The sequence below is a fragment of the Medicago truncatula genome, chromosome 8 (assembly GCF_003473485.1).
Source record: "Medicago truncatula cultivar Jemalong A17 chromosome 8, MtrunA17r5.0-ANR, whole genome shotgun sequence".
NCBI lineage: Eukaryota > Viridiplantae > Streptophyta > Magnoliopsida > Fabales > Fabaceae > Medicago > Medicago truncatula.
This window is the reverse complement of record NC_053049.1, coordinates 46820148-46844529: the sequence shown is the minus strand read 5'-3', so window position 1 is coordinate 46844529 and position 24382 is coordinate 46820148. Positions and strand designations below refer to the sequence as shown.

Sequence of the window (24382 nt, the reverse complement as noted above, 5' to 3'; positions counted from 1 at the left end):
TTTGAGGGAATTCAACTACTTTGAGTTGAATTCAAGTATTCAACTCAAAGTAGTTGAATTTCCTCAAAACATTTCCCCATCCAAACACACTCTAAGGTTTTTGGAAACATTTTTTTTATCAGGTAGTTTAGTGGTTAGAATTCACATTTTTCAAGGCAAATAAGTGGGATGTCCGGAGTTCAAATCCTGACCCCTGCATATAACAATGTATGTTCCTGCAAACCGAGTTATGTTCACAGAAATTTGGAAGCATTTTTATAATATTAATAATTTACCTGAAAAGGATTAGAATTCTTTTAACAATAGATAGATTAAATATAAATTTTTAAGCATAAAAACTTAAAAATTTATGTTGTATCATCTCGTGTAAAAGAAATTCTAAGTTTTTGCTAGAGAGATTTGTATAGTATACTAAACATTAGCAAAAAGTAATTCATGATTTCACATGGTACCTCTAAGTTGACTTAAAAATAGGGATAAAAATGTTGACATAAAATATTTGAAGAACTATTGTTAAAAACAAAAGTTGAAGGGACTAAAGAAGAAATTTGATATATTTATATTAAATAAAAACTTATTTAACTATAATAACAATGAGAAATTAGGTATGACAACCGACCCAACAGAGGTGGATTTTGCCTCCCTTCATGAGAGAGGTTGAGTATGGATGAATAAATGGAGGGCTGTATGTTTTTTGTATTCAAACAATATATTATTATATGTAGTTAGATTAATTAGAGCATCTTCAATAAAGATGTTTTACTCGACGGCATGTGTAGAGTTTAATAGCTACTTTTATCAACGAAGACATAAGAGAGACTGCAAGTATGGTCTAATTGCACACTTTATTTTATTCAAGTTTTTCACCATATTTCAAATACAAAATTAATAAATGAATTCAATGTTAAAAATAAAGCGATATTTTAAGGGCTACTGGATTGAAGTGAATGAGTATGCATAAAAATCATTCAACATTTGGAACCAAACAACACTATAAGAGTTTTTCGAATCAATGGTTGCATGAAAAATTATGCATACTATTTTCTTGGACTCAATGCTTTAAGATGAACAAGTTTGATCTTAAAGATGGATGATCACTTTCTCTTTTCTCTCCTCTTCTCTCTTCCTAATGTATGGGGTGTACAAGGGTGTATGGGAATAAAGGGTGTCTGTGTATCATTACTCTTCATAATTATTGTGTCACTTTAGGTAAAAAATGTTTTAATAAAGTAATAATAGTTTAGTCAACAATTTAATTTACCAGCAACTTTCAAAAACTCTCAATGCAACTTTAATTTCTTTTTTCAGCTCTACCCTTAATAAACACTCTAATTTTTATCTCTCTCTAACAATTTTCAACGCAACTTTAATTTTATCTTTTTTTAATAAAGTAAGGATAGTTTAGTCAAGTGTCATGTCTAATGATAATTTTATTTAATTTCTTAATCCATGTGCCAAAATCTTAAATGATAATCATTGTGAAACGGATCAAAAAGTATATAACAAAGCAACTGATGTCTCATCTCTTAGTCGGTGATTGGCACATTATTTGGCGAGCAAAAATTCCAACAAAAGTCAAGATTTTGTTTTGACGAATTTACATGAATTGCATATCCACCCCTTCAAAAAAAAAAAAATGAATTGCATATCCACTGGAGTTCGTCTTCGTGACTATGGCGTTAGTTGTCTAAGTAACTGCATTTTTATTTTGTGAGAACCATGAAGAAAATAATTTGCATCTTCTAATGAGTTGCCAAAATAGTGTAAATTGTTGCAAAGAGCCGACTTTTAGAATATGATACAACAATTTAACTTACCCAACAAGCATATAACATAAGCAATTTTTTTGTTTTATATTTTGGACAGTTTTAATAAGATCAAGGCACATTTTTCGCTCTCAATTTGTGGAGTTTATGGAAGGAGAGAAACAATAAAATTTGGAATAACATCACCAAAGCGGGTGATATAAATATAAACATTGACATTTCCTATTTCTTGATTTTTAATAAAACTAGTGTATTTTATTTCAAAAAAAAAAACTAGTGTATTTATCTGACGTTGTCCGGATTAGACATATTCAAGAAGATAAAAAAATTATATGTATGATATCCGCAAATAAAATTTATCACGGATTGGAATAGGATGAATATCTTAATAAATACACACAAATATAATAAAATATATCATATTATAAATACTCGTAAATTTATAGATGCACATACAGATAAAATTAATTGGATTTAGTAAAAATATTAACACATATATAATAAAATTAACTTTGAGGAATTTGTGTTATTTCTGTTACATAAAATATTAGGAATTCAATGAAAAAGTTAAGTAAAATATTTAATAGATAAGATCAAAAGTTTGTTGAGATATTTATGCTAAATCAAATATTGGTTTTAAAAAATAGAAAAATAATAAAAATATTGCAAATATGTGTGGAAGTGACACATGACTAAAAAACCCTGTTTTATACATATACTATTGATTGATTGATAGATTAATGATTTATTTAATTTTTTTGAAAAAAAGAGAAATTCATTAAGAAATTAAGTCATGGAAGTACACCTCATTTATGCTTATAGGCACCTCCTCTAACCAGACTAAACCTGGGTCAGATTGAGCAAGTTGGGCCACGCAATGAGGAGTCTTATTACCATTTCTATGGGTAAAACTAAACTGACATGTGTCAAAAAAAGATTGGAGGAAATGGATTTCCTTAATAACTAAGCCTAGATAAGATCTACCAGAATTCTCATCTTCACTTATTTTGCGAATCATTTGGTCGCTATCTTCTCTTGAAGCCACGGTCAATACATAATCGCATGGTAACTAGCAAACCATAAGTCTCTGCTAGTAAAACATCATCACAACCTTGAGTTGTCCAAGTGGCGGCAGCTAGAACAAGACCTGCCTCATCTCTGATGATAGCTCCAAGACACCAGCTATCAGGAATTTGAAGGTTGGCGTCGCTGTTGGCTTTGAAGAGGCCAGCCGGAGGTTTGGTCCAAACGGAGTTACGAACAGGCCGATTAATACTTCTGGGAAGATGAGAAGACAAATCAGAGCGATATGGTTCAGAAACGGATGTGAGCTGGAAATCGTGGATGCTTTGCTCTGCTTGCTTAAAAATGGCTTCCTCAGGTAACATACGATCCTCAAAAACTCGTAGGTTTCTAACAAACCATATATGATAAATAATTGCTGCTATGCGAATGATAGTGTCATTGTCTTTGTGTATGATAGTGTCTAGGAGCCAATCTTAGAAACTTTGGTTTGGTTGGTCACTGAATCTCAGAGTCAAATTTGACCCAAACCAAACTTTAACATTGTTAGGACATTCCATAAAGATATGTGTTATAGTTTCTAATTTAGCTTCACATGTGGGGCATAAGAGAGAACAAGGGATTCCCCTTTTATTTAGTTTAGTTCTAACTGGAAGGGAATTGTTAAGCACCCTCTAGAGCATGAGTTTATGTCTAGGAATAGTTGGAAGAGCCCATATATTCTTCCAAATATTGGTGTCATTGTGACTACTAGAGGGAGAATCAGTAGCAAAGGTTTTCCAGCCTTGGATAGCCTTGTAACCACTTTTAACCGTGTAATTCACATCCCTTTCATGCATCCACATAAGAGCATCCTTTATGGTATGATTCATAAGAGGGATTTTCATTATGCTATCAATATCATTGGGGAGGAATAGAGATTGCAGAATTTCAGTATTCCAACTAGGACCTTATGCACGGATAAGATCTTTAACCTTATTGATATGGGGATTGTTTCTTTTAGGGTTGAGAACTCTGAGAGAATGATAAGTAGGTATCCAGTTATCATCCCAAATCCTGATGTTGTCTCCCTTTCCTACCCTCCAGCAACTTCCTTTAAGAATGGGCCAGATGGCATTTTGAATACTTCTCCAAGCATAATTGGGATTGTTGCCAAGGTCAGCTTCTAAGATATCAGTATGAGGGTAATACTTAGACTTAAAACACTTAGCTATTAGAGTATTAAGATTGGTGTGAAAGCGCCACACCTGTTTGGCAAGCATTGCAATGTTGAAATCCCTAAGGCTTTTAAATACCATGCCACCATCATGTTTGAATTTAAAAAGAATTTCCTTATTCTTCCAGTGAATTTTCTTTTTAGTGTTGGTAGATCCCCACCAGAAAGAGCATACTACCCTTTCAATTTTCTCACAAAGGCCCTTGGGAAGAAGAAAACAACTCATGTAGTATGTAGGAATGACTTGAGTAACTGCTCTGATGAGGACTCCTCTGCCCTCAAAGGATAAACTTTTTTCCTTCCAGCCCTTTAGCTTTTTCCAGATCCTATCCATAATGAAGCTGAAATCCTGTTCTTTTGATCTGCCAAACTGGGTTGGCAAACCAAGGTATTTTTGTATCCTGTCATTGATTTTAATTGGAAGTTTGTCATAAAATTCCTTTTTAGCATCATTGGAGATGTTAGGACTAAAAATCATCTCTGATTTGTCAAAATTTATAGTTTGACCATAGGCTTCTTGATATTGTGTGAGAGCATACATGATAGTTGTTGCCTCTTCTGGTTTAGCCCTACAAAATAATCTACCTTCAAGATGATGCCATGTTGTCTGTAATTTCCATCTGTCTCTTCATAGGCATTTGAGCTTCACGCTTTCTAGATATTTTTCCTTGAGGCTGTAGTAGGGCTCATGCGTTGTAAAGAGACTCATAGTGATTGGTTTCCTTGAGCATTGTTGTAGATGTGAGTCTTGGGTGGAGGAGTGTGAGCCTGAGTGAAACCCTGATCAGGGGCTTTGCCTCCTGATTTGTTGATGTTTATCTTAGAGAATTTGTTAAGAAGAGTTTTAGGGATGGGGCTAAACTGCCCTCCACTGAGAGATTTTCTAGAATTGCTGCAAAAAGTCTTCTCCTGTCTTTCCACAAATCTTCTGCCATAGTCTTTTGATCTCAGCCATGCCCCTCTAGGATTAGTTCCTCCTTCAAAAGGGATGGGGGTGTTTCTGCAGTTATTCTGAATATGCTCAACCAACCCACAACCAAAGTAAAACATAGGCAAGTTTTCATAGCGAAAATCAATCCAATTGATCCCATCTTGATCATTACTTATATACATTGCAGCCCTAATGGGATTCAAGATGCTGTGCAGAATCTTAACTTTGACTATCTTAGCATTTTCAAAAAGTTCATATAATCCTACATCTAAGACTGTTCCCAACTGAGATCCAATTTCCTGTCCCATACTAATGAATTTGCAATGCAGAGGCAATCCCAAAAATTGGATCCAAAGGGAAACTGAGGAAAAATTCAAACCGTGAAGGTCTTGGTTCCCATCCCACAAGTGTAATATGAACCAGCAGTTTCTTAGAATCCAAGGACTATCTTTTAAAATTCTCTGTGTGTCTTCTTCTTTATCCATCTTAATTTGGAGGATCTTTCCTTCAAGTTCACTGATTTTCAGCCCTGTAGGTTTGCACCAGATACCTGCAAGAGTGTTGTAGAGAACTTGTGCATGGAAAGGCTTATCTGATAGGATCTTTTCAATTAGGCTATTTTGACAATTCTTGATGCTATCTTGCCAGTGGCTGTCGTAGTAGGAGATGAAAGGATCATCCTCTGAATCTTCATTAGTTTCTGATTGTTATTGTTGATCTTGTGCAGGAATTGGATCTTCTTGGACGATGTTGTGATGAATTCCACTAGTATTGGATTCAGCATAGTGATGAGGTTCTGGAAGGCCCTCAAAGGGATTGGATGTTTGTAATTGAATTTTGTGTATCTTGAAAGGGCGAGCTATGCTAGGGGATGGTTCAGATTGGTTAGTCAGAGGCATGGTGTTAGGGCTAACACTGTTGTTTGTGGGTTGAGACATGGTTGAAATCAAGGAAGAAGAAAGAAAGATTGAAATCGGATAAGAAGAGGGAAGAAAAGAGGGTTGGAGAAACACAAAGGAAAGAGAGGGTTAGGGACCAAAGGAAAGGATGAAAGGGAGAGAGGGGGCAAAAAATCACCAGAAGGTGCAAAATAACCAAACAAGGAGAAAGCAAAGGCCAACTACCATCAATATATATGGGATTGATGGAGGAAAACAAGTGGGATAAAGGAGAAAGAGAAAGAAAGACGATGAAGGGGATTCTTGGGAATCTTGGAGCCCCCTCTAAATTCGAGGGTTCATAGATTGATAATTTATAGTTAAAGGGTATCATATATAATTTGTTGAGATGTTTCTATTACATAAAATACTAGGAATTCAATAAAAAAAGTTGAGTAAAATATTTAATAGATAAATTGATTGATGATTCATAGTTGAAGGGTATCATATGTAATTTGTTGAGATATTTCTGTTCTATAAAATATTAGGAATTCAATAAAAAAAATTAAGTAAAATATTTAATAGATAAGATAAAAAGCTTGTTGAGATATTTATGTCAAATCAAATATTGGTTTTAAAAAATAGAAAATAATAAAAATATTGTGAATAAACGTGAAAGTGCCATGTGACATAAAAAACTTTACTTTATATATATCTATTGATTATGAGTATTGAAATGTATATTCGAGATGATACGAGGGCATGTTGTGCTGATTAAAATCGAATAATCTTCCCTCGTTATTAAAAGTTGACGGTGACAATGCTTTAGGTGAAAATATTTAAACTAATCAATTAAAAAAATTCTTTAAGTCATAAATGTTATTCTCATCACCTTGAGACAGGTTCAAGATTTATAGTTGCATTACGTAAATTTCGAACTTGATTCTGCCGTGGACAACTTGAAAAGTAAAAAGATAAACATCTATTTTTTTTGTTGAATAACATCTATGTATTTTGTGATATTACTCTAATACTATCAAATATAAGTAAAAATTGGTCAAAGAAATTTGATGTATTTAATCTAAATTTGGAATAAACACATCAATTTTATCGGAGAAATTTTTAGGAGACAAGTCAATCATGATATTTATGGCCTTTAAAACATTGTTTACTAACTTTAAATAGTAAGTTTTTGTCAAAATTTATGAAATTAATGCATTGGAGATTGGAGTTTTTGACTTTTTTAATGAGTAATTTCTTTATTAAATTTTTTTAAAGAGTGCCCTTAGTACACTTGTTACCAAAACTTTTATTTTTATTTTTATAGATCATGCTAATTAAGGATTCAAAATTAAAAATGATTGATGAATTATATATGGAAAAAGTTACTTTTTATTATTTCAATATATTGCAGATACAATTTTAAAGATAAAGTTTTTATTTTTTATTTTTTTCTTTCAAAAGAAAGTAAAATAAAACTATATGGAGCGAATTACGATTAAGCCCCCCAAAAACAACAAACATAAATAGAGACGACGGACGGAAGTCCATGAGCAACGTGCCCATGGTCCCTTTCCTCTCAATCTATCTACACTCTGCTCAAATTCAGCACTTTCACCAAAACTCAAATATAGCAAAACAAAGGCAGTGGTAACTGATACCTGTGATGGGTGTAAGCAACAATATAACCGCAGTTCTAAACATCATAGCAATATTAGCCTCAATACCAATCATAGCTTCCGGAATTTGGCTAGCTTCAAAACCAGACAACGAATGCATAGCCAATTTCCGATGGCCCATTGTCATAATCGGCATCCTTGTCTTCCTCGTTGCTTTAACTGGTTTTATAGGTGCTTATTATAACAAAGAAGGTCTCTTAGCACTTTACCTTTTTGCTATGGCACTTTTAATCGCTCTTCTACTCATCATCCTCGTTTTCGCCTTCGTTGTTACTAGACCTGATGGAAGCTATGTTGTTCCTGATAGAGGGTACAAAGAGTTTAGGTTAGATGGGTTTTCTTCTTGGTTGAGGCACCGTGTTACTGGTTCTGGGAGTTGGCGGAAGATTATGCCGTGTTTGGCTGCTTCTGATGTTTGTATTAAACTCACCCAGAATTATATCACTGCTGATCAATTCTTTAACTCTCATATCTCTCCCTTACAGGTAATCTTAATAGCATAATCCCTTACCGTATAAAATTGTTTTCTTAAGTTATAGAATGAAGTAAAATTTGTGTCTTTTTTAGTACTTCTGTCTGGTGGTGGTTTTTGGCCGTGTACTTGCACTGCCAAATGAATTATTACCAGATCCATTCGTCAGTGTTCTTAGCTTCTTGGAAGCAAAGAAAATTAAATTATTGTTTGTTTCCATAGAAGAAAATCAGTTTTTGAGCCACTTGTTGATAACTTTGTCTGTAGCTCAAATCTAAGACCCACCATCACATGGTACCATGTTTCCAGTTACCGACTTCAAGAATGACTTTTTTATATTCATAGTGTATCCTAATCATTTATGACAGAGTACTTTAGGGGCGTATCACTGAAAATAAAGTCAATATTGATAATAATAATAATAATAATAATAAGACTCCTTGGATCAATCTGGGAGAGGTAGGCACTAGGCACTGCATTAGGTTCCCAAGGGGTAGTTAGTTGTGAAGTTACTGGATTGTTTTGGTAGCTACTAGTAGGTAAAGATAGTGCCCGTGACTTTTTAACTGGGACCAATGAATTGTGCACCGTCCCATTCATACTATAGTATAATATGCATAATGCATTAGTTAAATAAAATCTGTTTGTTGGATCCAAAATTACTAGTACTTTTCATTGCCGGTGACAATGATAAACTACTTGTCCTATAATAATGTCAATTTCAACCTATAGCTTAGCATTATATTCTTAACTTGACCCACCATTTAGACCTTGGATTAATTATTTGTTTGAAACCTGAGGTTTACACTCAACATGTCTTGAATTAGCATGTCTTGAGAATTCATCATTAGTACAAGACATTAGACACATCCCATGTTACCAGCTTGGCTACTAAATTAACCACACACTAATGTTGCGTGGGGCCTTTCTTATATTCTATGGGGACAATGATTGAGGCACCCGAAAGTTCCATACAAGATTATTGCTACTGACCTAGAGAAATTATGAAGAAAGAAAAAATAGACATTAAATTGATCGGCCTAGTATTGTTAACTTCATTGTTTTGTCTCTATTGCACAAGATAAAAATGTTAACTTCATTGTTTTATCATTAAGTCTAACTCTATTTAGAATTTTAAATACGCATCAACCACTCGAGTTAGACCTATGTAGTCTTATGTTCTGTGTTTGTTGTTTGTTCAATCTTGTTTGAAAAGTAAATAAGAAAATGAAAAATTTCTACTACTCCTGCTAAGGAATTTGTTTGATTGGTTTTTTTACAGTCGGGATGTTGCAAACCTCCAACTGTTTGTGGATACAGTTATGTGAGTCCCATAATGTGGACAAACCCTGTGAATCCCATGGCTGATTCCGATTGCAACTTGTGGAACAATGATCAGAACCAGCTATGCTACAATTGTAATGCTTGTAAGGCTGGTCTACTTGGGAACCTAAGAAAAGAATGGAGGAAAGCAAATATTATTCTCATCGTTGCTGTAGTTGTTCTTATATGGGTTTATGTCATTGCTTGCAGTGCTTTTAAGAATGCTCAAACAGAAGACCTCTTCACCCGTTACAAACAGGGTTGGGTATGAATTTTATCATCTTTCCTCACAATCTACGTAGCACTGAGAATTTAGGTAAAAGACATGTTCGACACTCTACGCTGCCTGATATACACACGACACAAACACTTGCTGGTTATAACCTATCACTTTTTTCCTTTTAAAATCACTACTAATGTTTATGTGCCAATATCAGTGTTGTGTGCTGCTGCTATGTCTCACAGCTCACGAGTCACAAGTTTCAAATTTTTTAACGTTAGTCTTTCTGTCTTTTGGTTCTCAATATTTTTTCCACGCTCATGTTGACAAAAAAATAAAACTAATACTTGAATGTTGCTCTATGGGAAAATAGATGATTGCATTTTGGAAAAAGTTATATATTGTGAAAAAATATTTTTTTTCTAGATTACCTTTGAATAATGGTGGGTAATTTACCCACCAACCAATAAAAATGAGCAATTTGTTAGTGGGGTCAAGATAGTTCATGAATACCACTTAAAAAAAATGTGCTTGTGACTAATGTGTATTGGTTGGGGTAAATTATCCACCATCCTTCCATGGGTACCTTTGTCACCGCGAAAAAAATGACACGCGAATTATTCATGATCATGAGAGTTATGCTTTTTAAAACAACTTCCCATGTACCCCACCACTTCTCATTCCGTTGGAATTGAGGTTTATGATTGGCCAATTGCTAGTTTGTGAAACTTTCGCTTGGTATAGCACACCTCTTGCATTTTTTAATCACCGTAGATATTTCCTCCAGAATAATTTCAATGAGCATTTTATGGGAACACGTATAGTCATATTCAATTTGAGAGCAATAAAAACCTTATCCCAAGCTAACATACCAAATACTCATCTTGATCCAAATATCATTTATCCAATAAATAATACGAACTTATTAAAAAATAAAAGAATTATATGATAGTTTTGTCAACGTAATTGCATGTACAAAGCAACTCCAAAAGACTTAGCCTCCGTTTGTTTTCACGTCCAAGAGGAACTAGATGTGTGTTTATTCTAAAGCTACTATTTGTAGCTTGTTGATTCCAAGGTTAAAAGCAACTGCCACTATTAAAAAAACAAAAATTAGTGAGGGAAATTGTAAAATCCTTCTCTAACTAAATTTTGCGACTAAGGAATTTGTGAGGAATTTCATTTTTTCCGTCACTGATTTTCCTCGCTAATTTTACTTTTTCTAGTAGTGTGCAATTAAAGCCCGTTTAGGGTGATACGCCCAAGCAAACACGTACTTAGTGTCTTTAGCAATGACTTTTTTTTTTTTTTTTGGCGGTTGGAGTTTGAACCTCATACCTTGCATATATTATGCATTGTCTCTACCAACCGAGTTAAGCTCACGAGAACACAAATCGATGACTTTAATTCATCCAGTAATATTAATGATAAATAATATTTACCAATAAGGGATGACAAAGATTAGACTTTCACCAAAACAACTCATAAAACATATTTACGCATTAAAGAAAAAGATGGAGTTGCTTTAACAAAAAAAATCATGTAAGTAATATTTGGAAGACAACACAAATATGATTTACCATTGCGGCGATAGCAGACTCTCATGCTAAATATGCATCTCCTGTCCAAGTTTGCCCAAAATACTAGGATAATTAAGTTCGGAACTAGTCTTAATTTTAACCAAAACTGCATTTTCCGAAATGAACAAGGGGTCAACCAAACTATAACTCAACAACTTCTCATGAGGAATGAACATCAATTTAGTCCATGACTCAGCAACTCCATATTGTTTCATCATCCACACGGCCCAATGATTATCAATGGAATAATTATAACAAACACAAAGGTAGTTACTAAAAACCAAGACATCTCATATGACTATAACAAGAACCAATGGTTGGAGATGTTTTGGATTCCAAATTGATAGAAGGATTCCACAATATGAAAGTTAGAATGAAGGACGTCATACAAACAAAGCAAGCCGTTGCATGAACCTATAATTAATACGGTATCCATGCATAGTGCTGGATATAATAACGGGTTCAACAGGGGTTGATGGGTTTTTCAGCAGTGGCTTCACAGTGTAAGATATGATTTCCCCGTTAATGGAACCGATCAATAGTGGATTCGCGGTGGAGATTCGAAGATGGCTCTTTGCGAACTGAGGATCGGATATTCGGGTTTTCCATTCCATGATTTGCAAACACATTTAAATTGAAGGAGGGATCTCACAGGAAGTCTTGCAAGAATCTCGTCGATGAGTTCTTTCGGCAATTCTGGCAATAGCAATATATTCTCGGCATTAGTTTCAGGAACCGGTAGAGTTGAAACAGTATCGTTCTGAGAGTGGTAGAGAGTGAGCTTGCGTTTCACGATCTTAAAGTCATCACCCATCTTTGTCACAGCTGCTGTTTCTTATTTTGCAGCAGAACTGGAAAACCCTTTGTTTCGAGAAGTGAACGAAAATTATGTGTAAGACCTATTAATACATTTTTGTACTGTACTAACGCTAGTACCTTTATTAAAAGAGTGATATAAAGTGTGGTTGTGAGATGAACTTACAAAAATATCCATAATACATAAGGTGTACAATGGGGTGTAGGAATAAAGGGTGTTCATGTAACATTTTTCTTATTAAAATCTCTATTTAAAATCAATTTTGATAGAATCTATTTAAACATCACCAACTGATAATGATAACTTTACGTTAATTTATCTGAATATAAATCATTTTGGCTTAAAATAGTAATCAAAATCAAGTCTAAATAATATTTAAAAATAATCAAGTATAAACTAACATGCACTTATAAAGGTCATTTTTTTGAAGGAATACACTTATAAGGTCATGTTAAGTAATCAAATTTATACTATATCTGAATTTATACTCCTTATCTGCTACAACTCCTTATCCGCTGTCATAAATCAATTGAGCTACCAACCTTGAGATTTACTACTCTACTATAATTCTACAATGTTTATTTGGGTTAACCACTAGTATTATTATTATTATTATTATTATTATTATTATTATTATTATTATTATTATTATTATTATTATTATTTTGTTTAAACACTTCTTATTTAAGAAACAACAAATATTATTGCGTATATTTATTAACTATTCTGAAAGATGCATATATTTTTTTTATTAAAAATTAATAAAAATAAAATACTTACTTGATAGTAAATATTTAAAATCATTGTCCACATGAGTTTAACCTAGTTGATGGCAAAGACATTGTAATATATATGTAGAAGAATATGTTCAAACCCTATACATCACATTTATCCACCTTAAAAAAGTGAATGTCTAGCCAATAGACTACTGTGAAAGAAAAAAAAAATAGGGAGAGGATGAAAGTTCCACATCAAATACAGATTGTGTGGTTGTTTTATGGAGTCGAGAGAAAAACATAATGTGTTATGTCTCTAAATAATGCTTTTGTGGATTCTCTCAAAAAACAAAAAAAAAATCTTAATACGAATCCGCAAGTTTACGGCTCTATCGAGTAGTAAAGATTATCAATCCATAGAGAGTTTATGTAATTACCAATCTAATTCTTAGTTTTGAAAAAGATTAAGTTTGTTAAATTCAATGGTTTCTTGATTTAAATTTAGATATCATAAAAGAGCCTTAGGATTGTGGTCTAATCATCATAATGATAAATACTAAACATTCCTATCCATTTTGAACTATTAGAATTCTGAAGCACTGAAGGGGCACACAGCCGTGCCACTAGGGCGCACGGTCGTGCGTGACATCTCTGCCTATGCTGGCACAATCATTGAAGGTGGGAAGCACGACCCTGCCACTTGAAATATGACATTTTTCTTGACTTTTCTCCTCTTTCTTGGCACTTTATCCTTGCTTTTGATCCAAGTAACTTTAAAGTAAAATTCTAAGACAAGATTAAAATTAACTAATTCTTATTAAAATTAAAAGCTAAAAACACCATAAACTACAACTTATCAATATCCTTTTGCAAAAAATTCCTTGTCTTTTCCCTTCTAATAAAGTCAACATTATTATATCTTTTTCATAAGTAAATGTTAGTGGTGGTGAATATATAATTAAGGGGGGAAGGGGGAGGAGTAAGTCATCAGACCAATTCCATAAACACTCTTACAGTAGTACATTTAAGCCACTGATAAGAATAAGACTCCTTAGGTCAATTTGGGAGGTAGGCACGACATTACATTGGTGAAATTCTAGGGGACTCTGTCCCATCGGATAGTAGTGAAGTTACTCGATTGTGTTGGTAGCTTGTAAGTAAAGATAGTGTTCGTGGCTTTTTAACTGGGACCAATAAATTGTGCACCGTCCCATTCATTCATTCATAATTCATCATAATATAATATGAATAATGCATCAATTAATTAAATTAAAATCCGTTTGTTGGATCCAAAATTACACTACTTTCTTTTACCGGAGACAATGATAAACTACTTGTAGTATCAAGTGAATTCCACCCCATAGTTTTCCATTATATTCTTAACTTGACCCACCGTCTAGACCTTGGAATAATTATTTGTTTGAAACCTGAGGTATACGCTCAACATGTCTTGAATCAACTTGACTTGAGAATGTATTATTAGTAGAAGACATTAGACACATCCCTTGTTACTAGCTTGCCTAACTACACACTAACGCTATGTGGAACCTTTCCTATATTTCATGGGGACGATGATTGAGGCCCCGGAAAGTTTCTATTGCACTCTTCTGTTATATTATATTTTTCCAACAAACCACGGGCTAACAATCAAACCGTTGCCTAGTTGTGAGAGTTATAGAAGAAGAACCACATCGTATTTAGTTTCTCATGTAAGATAAACCACATCAATAACCGAATTCACATAATTCGCTTGACATGTTAGGAACCACTAATTGGTACATACATACCGGTTTGCAATTTTTTCACGAAGTGGTTCACACAAATTCTCCTCTAATTTGTGAAAGCCAAAGAACCTATAAACCGATACAAGTGGCGAAGATTGAAAAAAGGGGAAGAGGAGAAGCGTCTAAAGCTTGAAGAAAAATAACAATCTCTTACAAAATACACGAATAAAAAGAAACAAGAGAAAGAAAAGTGAAAATATAAAATAAAATAAAAAATAAAAAATAAAAAAAAGTTTTTGGAAGTCGGTTACTTGTTGGATTTGGGTGCAGGTGGCTACTCCAATCCTTCCACATTTTTGCACTTAAATCACTAGAGATTGCGTTTATACCCCTATTAATGTATCAAATTCTTCTCATGTCGCATACCGCGAACCCGTACATGAGTGAATTGTGAATTATGTGAGTATAGCTCTGCCCTTGTTGGAGCCACAACCATCTACAAACCGGTAGCAGCAAGATTATGCGGAATTAAATCCCAGCAGGCATTTGAGAAAGACTTAACCGAGACTGCTCCTTTTAAGATAAACTTCCACCAAATGCTATCCTCAACATGGCAAGATAGTTTCACATCATGCAGTACTCCTATCAGCTTTTGCACTTGTACCAATTCCCACTCAAATAAGCGTTTTCTCCATATTAAATTCCACTTCCAGTTTCTTCCCTCCCAATATCCCATATTAGAAACTGATTCATTTTTCTGCATAGAGCTGTAGACACCGAATAAAGTCTGAAATTTCTGTTTCAGAGGAGCTTCAGTCACCTGGAGATCTGTCCAAACATCATTTTACATCCATCACCCAATTTCATCATCCACCCTTTGTCGATTACAAGCTCAAAGTTTCCACCCCACTCCTTTAATTTCATAGCTTACTATCAGCAAGTAATTATGCAGCAGTCAATTGCACAAAAAGCAGCAGGACCTCTCTACTACCGATAGAGGATAGCATTAGAGTAAACTCAACAAACTGAAAGTTAGTTGAGACTTGTAACTGCCTAATTAAAAGATGACAGTTGACAGCTAATAGTCTAAAGGTTAATAACACTATATAAGTATCACCCTCTAAGGGTTTTTGTAACTAACAATCACATTGAATAGAAAAACAGAAAGTGAACTCAAGTTGAGTTCACAAGAATTCTCTCAAACCATCTCTCTTAGATTTCAATAGTGTAGAATTTCTAATCACCACCAGGCATCTCATTATTAGCTAAGCTACATTGTTGTGAGTTGCTTTAATCATAGTAAATATACAATAGTGTAGAATTTCAGTGAGCATGGTCTAGGAGCTCATATAGTCATTCAATTTGAGACCAAAGAAGGCTTATTATCCTATTCCTAGGTAACATACCCGATCATATAGTCATTCCATTTGAGACCAAAGAAACCTTATTATCCTAGGTAACATACCAAATACTCATTCTTGAACTAAATCATTTATACAATAAATAAATAATATCAATCTGATAAAAGAGAAAAGAATTATATGATAGTTTTGTCAAAACCTAGTGTATCACTATGAGTGGTGGAAATATGTCAGATATTGTGAGAGTTGTTGTTCAATAATTAAGGGCTGATCTTGTTTCAAGTTTATTTATCAGTACATACTAACCAAACTACTTTTTTTTTACTTACCAAATTACTTAGATGAATCCCCTAAAAAAAGATTGCATAGATTAATATTTATACAATTGAAATTAATATGTTGTCGGAACATATGAATAATGTTAGCAATACACCAAGTTAAATTTGACACCTCCCCTGTTCTGTAAATAAATTTTCAAGTTAATATATGTTGTTAGACCAAACCAGAGTTTTGAAAAGCAAAAGTCTAGTTAAAATCCTACATTCAGTAAAAAGAATTTAAAACATTGGGAACAATCTAACATACTTTTAACCCTGATCATCCATCATCATTCATCAAAAACTTAATACTCAGCAAATCTTTTTTATAAGAAAACGTATAATTAAAATCAAGTACAGTCCTTAGCATTTTAAACACGGTACTCATAAAGACCTAGTTTTTCTAACAAATTCATTGTGATGTTGATAATCTGTAATTGTAATTCGAAAGACATACATAGACTTTGAAGCCTACATAGAGTCATAGACAGACAAATAACTCTTGCAAGTGTAGATGAAAATTGTGAGTCCACTGTTTTTGCAAGTAAAAGCATAACTAGTAGCATTCCTGTCTCTTAATTCCTACAAAGCATTTCAAACATAAATAGTACTGATAAATAACTCACACTACATACTCCGTGCCACTGAAAACATGTAAATCAAAAGCATGTAAATAAAATTTGGAAGACCCCGCAGATATGATTTACCATTGCGGTGATACCAGACTCTCATGGTAAATATGCATCTCCCGCCCAAGTTTGCCCAAAATCTTAGGATAACCAATTCTGCCATTATTTAAGTTATACCGAACAAATTTGGAATATATAGAATTCATCATCAGAATCAGAACACCATTTTCTGAAATGAACAAGGGGTCAACAAGATGCCGCATTAACTTTTTACAAGGGATGATCATCAATTTAGTCCATGACTCAGTAACTCCATATTGATTCATCATCCATACACCCCAATGATTTTTATTCGAGTGATCAAAACAAACACAAAGGCAGTTACTCAAAACATACAGCCCGCAGTTACGGACATCGTAACCATCATGTTGAGGAAGCAACACTTCGCGAAAAGTCTCCTTCCCAAGATCAAAGGAAAGAATCCCCCTTTGACTAGAATTACCACCAGCTCTTTTATTAACCAACCAATTCAAAGTGCCACTCACAAATTTCCCTGACCACACATGAGACTTTCCTGGGAAATTTGGAACAGTTTTCCAAGAATTTTCACCAAAGGTATAAATTCTGGTGACAATTTCCCTATAATCAACAACAGCTGCATTTCGCATAACTACCAGCACCTTGTACTTATCATTAACATGATCATAGCCAAAACCATGATATGTCATAAACTTATAATCAGACAAAACATTGGTTGGAGATGTTTCGGATTTCAAATTGATAGAAGGATTCCACAATGTGAAATTAAATTGGCTGACATCATACAAACAAAGCAAACCATTGAATGAATCTATAATATGATACTTGCGTCTCGTGCCGAAGATACTAAAGGACTCAACAGGGGTTGATAGATTTTCAGGTGGTGGCTTCACAGGGTAAGCTATGATTTCGCATTTTCCAGAATGAATAACGGAAGTGACCAATAGTGGATCCGCGGTTGAGGCTTTTCGATGGGTCTTTGAGAATTGAGGATCAGAGATTAGAGTTTTCCATGATTTGCAGACACATTTGAATTGAAGGAGAGATCGCACTGGAAGTCTAAGGAGGATTTCGTTGATGATGAGTTCTTCTGGCAATTCCGGCAATGGATTCTCGGTGTCGGTTTTAGGAACAGATGGAGTCGAAACGGTGTCGTTTTGAGAGTTATGGAGAGGCGTTTTTGAAGGACTGGTGGGTTGGGGTTTCAGGATCTTAAAGTCGTTACCCATCTTGTCACTGCCGCCGTTTGTTATTGTACAGCACAGCAGAACTGAAACCCTCTTTTTCTCCAGGTTATAGAAGATGGCTGAAACCCTCTTTCTCAAAACTAATACCTTTCTTTTTACCGTACTGCATAGTAGTCACTTATATTTATATCTCTGAAAAATTGTTGTTCACACTTATAAGAAGGTTGAAAAATATTTGACACTTTACTTTTCACTTTTTAGAGGATTTCCTAGCTACTTGATAAAAACTACTGAAGAAAAAATATATATTTGTACGGCTATTTTGCGACAATTTTTGAAATAATGCTCTCATTGTGTTCTTATTATCTCTGTTATTTTGATTTTTGTGTCAAAATCTACAATTTAGTTTAGACTTTTTGTTGTTTCCTAAAAGCATCTACAATGGAGGTTTCTAATTTTTTATATTTAAATAAGTCTCACATATATACATTACTTACTTGTAAGTTTTTAATAATAGTATCTAATAAGCATTCAATTACTCAAGACTCAAATTCAACATCATTACAAAATTATCAAACAAGTCCCATAGATAAAATCTATCTTTATAATCATGTTTCATAGTTCAAAGATTATTTTAATATGAAAAATTATAAATTAGTGGACTCTGTGGAGAGACAGGGTGCTTCACGTATCATCTCTTCTCATTAAGCATCAATTATTCTTTATTGAAGATGGTCTAAGAGTATCTAAAATAGAGAAACTCATTTTTAGTACTTAAATGAGTCTCACGTGTATACATCATTTATTTATAATTCTTTTAATGATGGTACTTGATAAGCAATCATTTCCTCCAATCAAACACTCTTCACAAATTTCTTAAACGAGATTCGATAATTATCTATCACTAACACTATACGATTACATTTCATTTATTTAATATTAAAGACATGTAAGTTCTACATACACATTGAGATCTTAGGTGAGACGTTCAACCCGTTATATACCCAAAAAAAATTATCTTCAATGATGTACCAAATCTTATAGAGATAGATACTACTATATAAGATGGCATAAGTTATGCTAAAAACGAATGTTCAAATAACCTACCTAGTAAAAGTATGATGCATAATTTTGGTGTAATGTTGTTTTTCAATTATATTAATGATTTAAATTATAGTCTTTTATCATTTTATCCTTTTTATATAATATTATTTAAAATTTTAATTAATTAAAAAAATTAAATCTCACGACAATATAACAACCACACTCGAATAAAACTAATATTTTATTAAAAAGGTCAAATAATTCTCCGGGTCCTTTAAATTTCATGTTTTTTCAGATAGATCTTTTAAGTTTATAAGGTTTCAGAAGATATGTCCTCTAAGTTGTAGTTTGTTTCGGACAGGTTCTTTAAGTTTCTAAGGTTTCAGATAGGTCTTTTAAGTTTCGAGTTTGTTTTATATAGGTTCTTTCTATCAACCTCCGTTAAACCAAAGTTGATTTGATAGAAATGACCTATCTAAAACAAACTCGAAACTTAAAGGACCTATCTAAAACCTTAGAAACTTAAAGGATCTATTTAAAACAGACGTGAAACTTAAATGACCCAGTGAGGTATTTGACCTATTAAAAATTTCAAATATCTATACGTTATTTATGAAAAATATTTATGCAACATTTTTCTTCTAATTTTATCATCTACTCCACTTAATTATTATTGTTTTATTATTTCATGTTCCCTTTCTAATAAAAATATAGATACGGACACTTTGATGTCTGTTTTGATGTCAAACTATATAACACAAATTAGGAAATACATATAAAGAGTTACATTGGTGTCATTCATTCGGCTAGTATTATCAACAAAGGAGAAACATTTTTTTTTAGGGATCAAAGGAGAAACATTATTATATGATCAAGTATATTTTTTATCCTTATAAATATTTCATTTTTTCCTTTTAGTTCCTATAAAAGAAAAATTAACTTTGAATTCTAAAAAAATTTCATCACCATTTTCAAATCACGTCATTTGTATCTCACTCAAAGTAATTTTAGAACATTATGGATTTAGAATTGGTTATAAAGATTTTTTCAGGGGAGAATTGGTTATAAAGTTATCTTTAATAATTTACGTAAAAAATCATTTAATTTAAAAAGTTAATAAATTATTAACAACGTAAATTGCATTGCAGTTTCATAGGCGACGGTGAGATCCAATTAGGAAGCAGCACAGCAACATCCACCTATTTTCCAATCAAATCAAACTCTATAAAAACAAAAAAAAACTCAACACTCTCTTCCTTCCCTTCCTCCCTCCTCTATCGATCTACAAAAATCCCAAAATGGATCGACCCGTTTTTGTTATCGAAGCCACCGAAGCCAAATCCATGGCCAAATCTTCATCCCTCACTCTCACCCAACTCCTCCCATCACTTGTCACCTCCGCCCAATCCCTCGCCCGCCCACCCATCTCCAATTTCCACGTCGGAGCTGTCGGATTATCCCCATCGGGTCGGATCTTAATCGGAGTCAACGTCGAATTCCCAGGCCTCCCTCTTCATCACTCCATCCACGCCGAACAGTTTCTCCTCACAAATCTCTCCCTCCACGACGAACCCAATCTCCACTCATTCGCCGTCTCCGCCGCTCCCTGTGGCCACTGCCGGCAATTCTTCCAAGAAATCCGCGGAGCACCCGATATTCAAATCATCATTACCTCCGAATCCGACCCGAATTTCACTTCTCTGTCTCATTTTCTTCCTTACAGATTCGGTCCACACGATCTTCTCCCTCAACACGCTCCTCTGTTTTTGGAACCACGTAACAACGGGTTAACGCAGAAACTACCCAACGGCGTTTGCAAAGGTGATGCGGTTGATGAAAAGCTAAAGATTGCAGCTATGGAGGGTGCGAATAAATCGCACGCTCCTTATAGTAATTCACCATCTGGAATGGCGATTGTGGATTGTAATGGAAAAATATATAAAGGATCTTATGTTGAATCGGCGGCGTTTAATCCGAGTTTGGGTCCTCTTCAGGCTGCGGTGGTGGCGTTTATGGTTGGAGGTGGTGGTAAGTATGATGAGATAGTGGGTGCTGTGTTGGTAGAGAAGGATGGAGCTATGGTGAAACAAGAGGGTACTGTTAGATTGTTGCTTGAAGCTATTTCTCCTAAATGTCAATTGCAGACTTTTTTATGTGAATGATCATGTCTTTCACGTTTGCTTGCTATTAATCATTCAAACTGAAATTATGTTTATCTCTATTTTTCTTGTGTTAATCCTCTGTTCTCTTGTTCTGAGCTCCTTGTAATACAAATTTCACTGACCAAAACTTAAATTATTATGTCAAATTCTCATTGCTTGTGCTTGTGCTTGTGCTTGTGCCCAAAAGGCAGGTGTTGAGCTGTGTGACAAAGTAAGAGTTTTTTTGAAGGTCTCTGCTTCAAGACAAAATTATGTATGTGGTCTTTTGAGGAGATTTTCTAATATTTATCATTTCAAATTTATTTTATATATTGGTTTTAAAATCTAAAATGTGAACGTTTTTGTGTAGTGATATTTGAACAACTATTTGTTAACTTTTGTGACAATTTCTTTTTTCTCTCTTTTCATTGGTTAAAAACAATGGAGAGAGAAAATCGTCATAAAATGGTTGTACAAATATCATTTCTCTTTGAAGAAAAAAATCATTCTAAAAAAGGAGACGTGATTTTGTTAATAGTTAGATTTTTCTTCGATAACCCTACAATTTTTATTGTAATAAAAATTTGTTAAAACAATATAATTTATTGTTTTAGATTTACCTTCTCAACGTGTTGCACACATACCTTAGTATCATAACTACCAAATTCAACACAAGAAATGCCGAACCAGGATAACAATTAAAATAGAAAGGTTTTAATTTTTATTTAAGAAACTAAAATGAAATATATTAATCAAAATCTTTAAAAATTCAGCACAGGAAATGTCGAACCAGGATAAAAATCACATTACATCAAAAATAAAAAAACAGGGAAAAAGAGGACAAAATGACCTCAATACAAAATAATTCCCTAGTCGACTAAAGGATTAAGCCACCACAAGTGATAGGTAAAAACAAAATTAATTTTATTCACTTTCAGTCATTAGTAAGATTGAAGCTTAATTTTGTCAAGAAGTTGTTGAAGCAATTCTTCTTGATTGCGAAAAATTTGAGCATTTCTTTCACACCAAATCACCCAAACACAAGTTAATCGTAGGAGTTGAAAATTTATTTTGCAAACCCGCCTACATTTTTAAATTGAAGGAAATGGTATGCCGCATATTTTGGATGCATTGTAGTAAAGCTGACCCAATTAGAGATACTAATTCAAATTTTTTCAAAAAAAAATTCCAAGAGAGAGATAGATGATTTATATCTTTCATAGTTGAACATTATGATGAAGAATGTGCCTTCTCATTAAATTATTTGTTGTTGGTAAGTGGTTATGGAGCAAACACCAAACAAAAGTTTTAAATTAAAAATAGTCTTTCCCTACAAAAAAATTAAAAATAGTCTTGTTAACCGGTGTTCCCGGACATTAATTAATGAATTCAGTGCTCTCGGACATTGGTTAATGAATTCATAAAATAAAAATGTTGTCTTAAAAATATAAAGTGTTATTTACACATTTCTTTTTGTAGTGGTCGAGGTTTGAATCTCAAACCTTACATATATTACACAATTTTTAACATAATATTTACTATGTTTGTTTTTTAAACTGGTTAGTATTTTCTGATATACCAATCTAACTTAAACGACATGACACCAAAGGTTTATCAAACTATGAGATGTTTGACGGCTTTTTTTCTTGTTTCTAGAGTTGTCAACACTCAACACCAAAGGTGCATGTTTTTTTTTTTTGAAGGGAGCAAAGGTGCATGTTGTGTGTGGTTGTGCTGATATTTAAACAATATTTTTTGGTACAACCTTGTTGTTCTTTCTTCTCATTGATCAAAAGTAATAGAGATAGAAAAAAGGTAGAGAGAGAATAAGTAGATAATATGAGTATGAGAGAGAAAATTATACAAAAGTTATACAAAAATGATTGTACAAATATCAATTCTCGAAGAATAATCATGCATAAATATGATACAATTGATTATCTCTGTGTTGTAACGATTATCGAATTGATAAGAATCGTGTGTGATCATAACTAGTCTTATATTAAGAGAGAACTCATTTTTTAATCCATTTAATAAAAAACTAGTCTTATGATTTTTTTTTTAAATAAAAAAAAAATTCCGAATATTTACAGATGTCGTTTACTTGTATTTAAATGGCAATCTCTTAAAAATCAAACATTCATATGATTTTTTTTGTCAGGCAGTCTGTGGTTAGAATTCACCTTATAAGGTAAATAAGTGGGGTGTTCGGGGTTCGAATCCCGACCCCTACATATAATAATGCATTGTCCTACCAACTGAACTATGCTCACGAGACAAACTAGTCATATGATTTTTTTTTTGAGTTTTTCTAATTACACTCTGTTTAATCTTGGTTGCACCCCAAAATGACAAAATTACCCTTCCATAAAATTTAATTTTTAAAAAGCATCTTCCTTTTTTCTTGGTTACACCCTAAAATTCTTTTTCAGTTTAAGTAGGTCATGTAAACTTAGTGTCAGTGGGTCATGTAAACTGAGTTTAAGTGTACATACTTAAACTCAATTTAAGTAGGTCATGTAAACCGAATTTAAGTGTACATTTAAAAGTTCAACATTGTTCAATGATTCTACGTAATCTCATTTTAAGCATGTACATGTAAACTTATTTTAAGTAGGTCATGTAAACTAAGTTTAAATGTATATACTTAAACTCAGTTTAAATAGATCATGTAAACTTAATTTAAGTAGCTCATGTAAACTGAATTTAAGTATACATACTTAAACTCAGTTTAAGTAGGTCATGTAAACTCAGTTTAAGTTTACATACTTAAACTCAGTTTAAGTAGATCATGTAAACTTAGTTTAAGTAGCTCATGTAAACTGAGTTTAAGTATACATACTTAAAACTCAGTTTAAGTAGGTTATGTAAAGTAAGTTTAAGTAGATTATGTAAACTAAGTTTACATGAACTTACTTAAACAGAATTTAAGTTAACCTCAACAATGTAAAACTGAAACTGTCGTACACTGCAGTTGAACAAGAAGAAGAAAATTGAAACCAACGTTATTGAAAAAGAAGAAAAAATTCACTTATTTATATGCAATCGAGTATGAATGAAAGATGTTTTGATTCACTCTTTAATATTCTATAGAGATTAATTGAACATCAGGATTGTTTGATTGTTGGTGGATGAAAGAGAGTTAAATTTTAGTGTGACAATGAATGAAATCAAGATTTTAATAAAATTTATGTAAAAGGACAATTTTGGTATTATCAAAAACTTTTAAAAAAAATTGGGTGTAACCATAAATATATAGGGTGTGAATAGAAAAACTCTTTTTTTTAGTAAACATTTTTATGAATAACTTCCCCCTTAA

At 33.2% G+C, this 24382-nt stretch overlaps 4 protein-coding genes across 4 annotated transcripts; 2 read left to right on the top strand and 2 right to left on the bottom strand.

The window, feature by feature from the left end:
* Positions 1-3739: 3739 nt before the first annotated feature.
* LOC112417451 (uncharacterized mitochondrial protein AtMg00310-like) lies at positions 3740-4546 on the bottom strand. The gene has a single exon (XM_024773149.1). It carries the CDS (start codon positions 4544-4546, stop codon positions 3740-3742), a length of 807 nt encoding a protein of 268 aa, XP_024628917.1.
* Positions 4547-7353: 2807 nt separating this feature from the next.
* Positions 7354-9843, top strand: LOC11430158 (tetraspanin-2). The gene is made up of 2 exons (XM_003630586.4): positions 7354-7978; positions 9248-9843. Exons 1-2 carry the CDS (start codon positions 7481-7483, stop codon positions 9557-9559), a joined length of 810 nt encoding a protein of 269 aa, XP_003630634.1. The 5' UTR covers positions 7354-7480; the 3' UTR covers positions 9560-9843.
* Positions 9844-16316: 6473 nt separating this feature from the next.
* Positions 16317-18053, bottom strand: LOC11432657 (F-box/kelch-repeat protein At3g23880). The gene is made up of 2 exons (XM_024771676.2): positions 16731-18053; positions 16317-16605 (listed from the first exon to the last, which is right to left on the bottom strand). Exons 1-2 carry the CDS (start codon positions 17918-17920, stop codon positions 16599-16601), a joined length of 1197 nt encoding a protein of 398 aa, XP_024627444.1. The 5' UTR covers positions 17921-18053; the 3' UTR covers positions 16317-16598.
* A 2040-nt stretch (positions 18054-20093) lies between these two features.
* Positions 20094-21252, top strand: LOC11428999 (cytidine deaminase 1). Its single transcript, XM_003630583.4, has one exon. It carries the CDS (start codon positions 20221-20223, stop codon positions 21082-21084), a length of 864 nt encoding a protein of 287 aa, XP_003630631.1. The 5' UTR covers positions 20094-20220; the 3' UTR covers positions 21085-21252.
* Positions 21253-24382: the final 3130 nt, after the last annotated feature.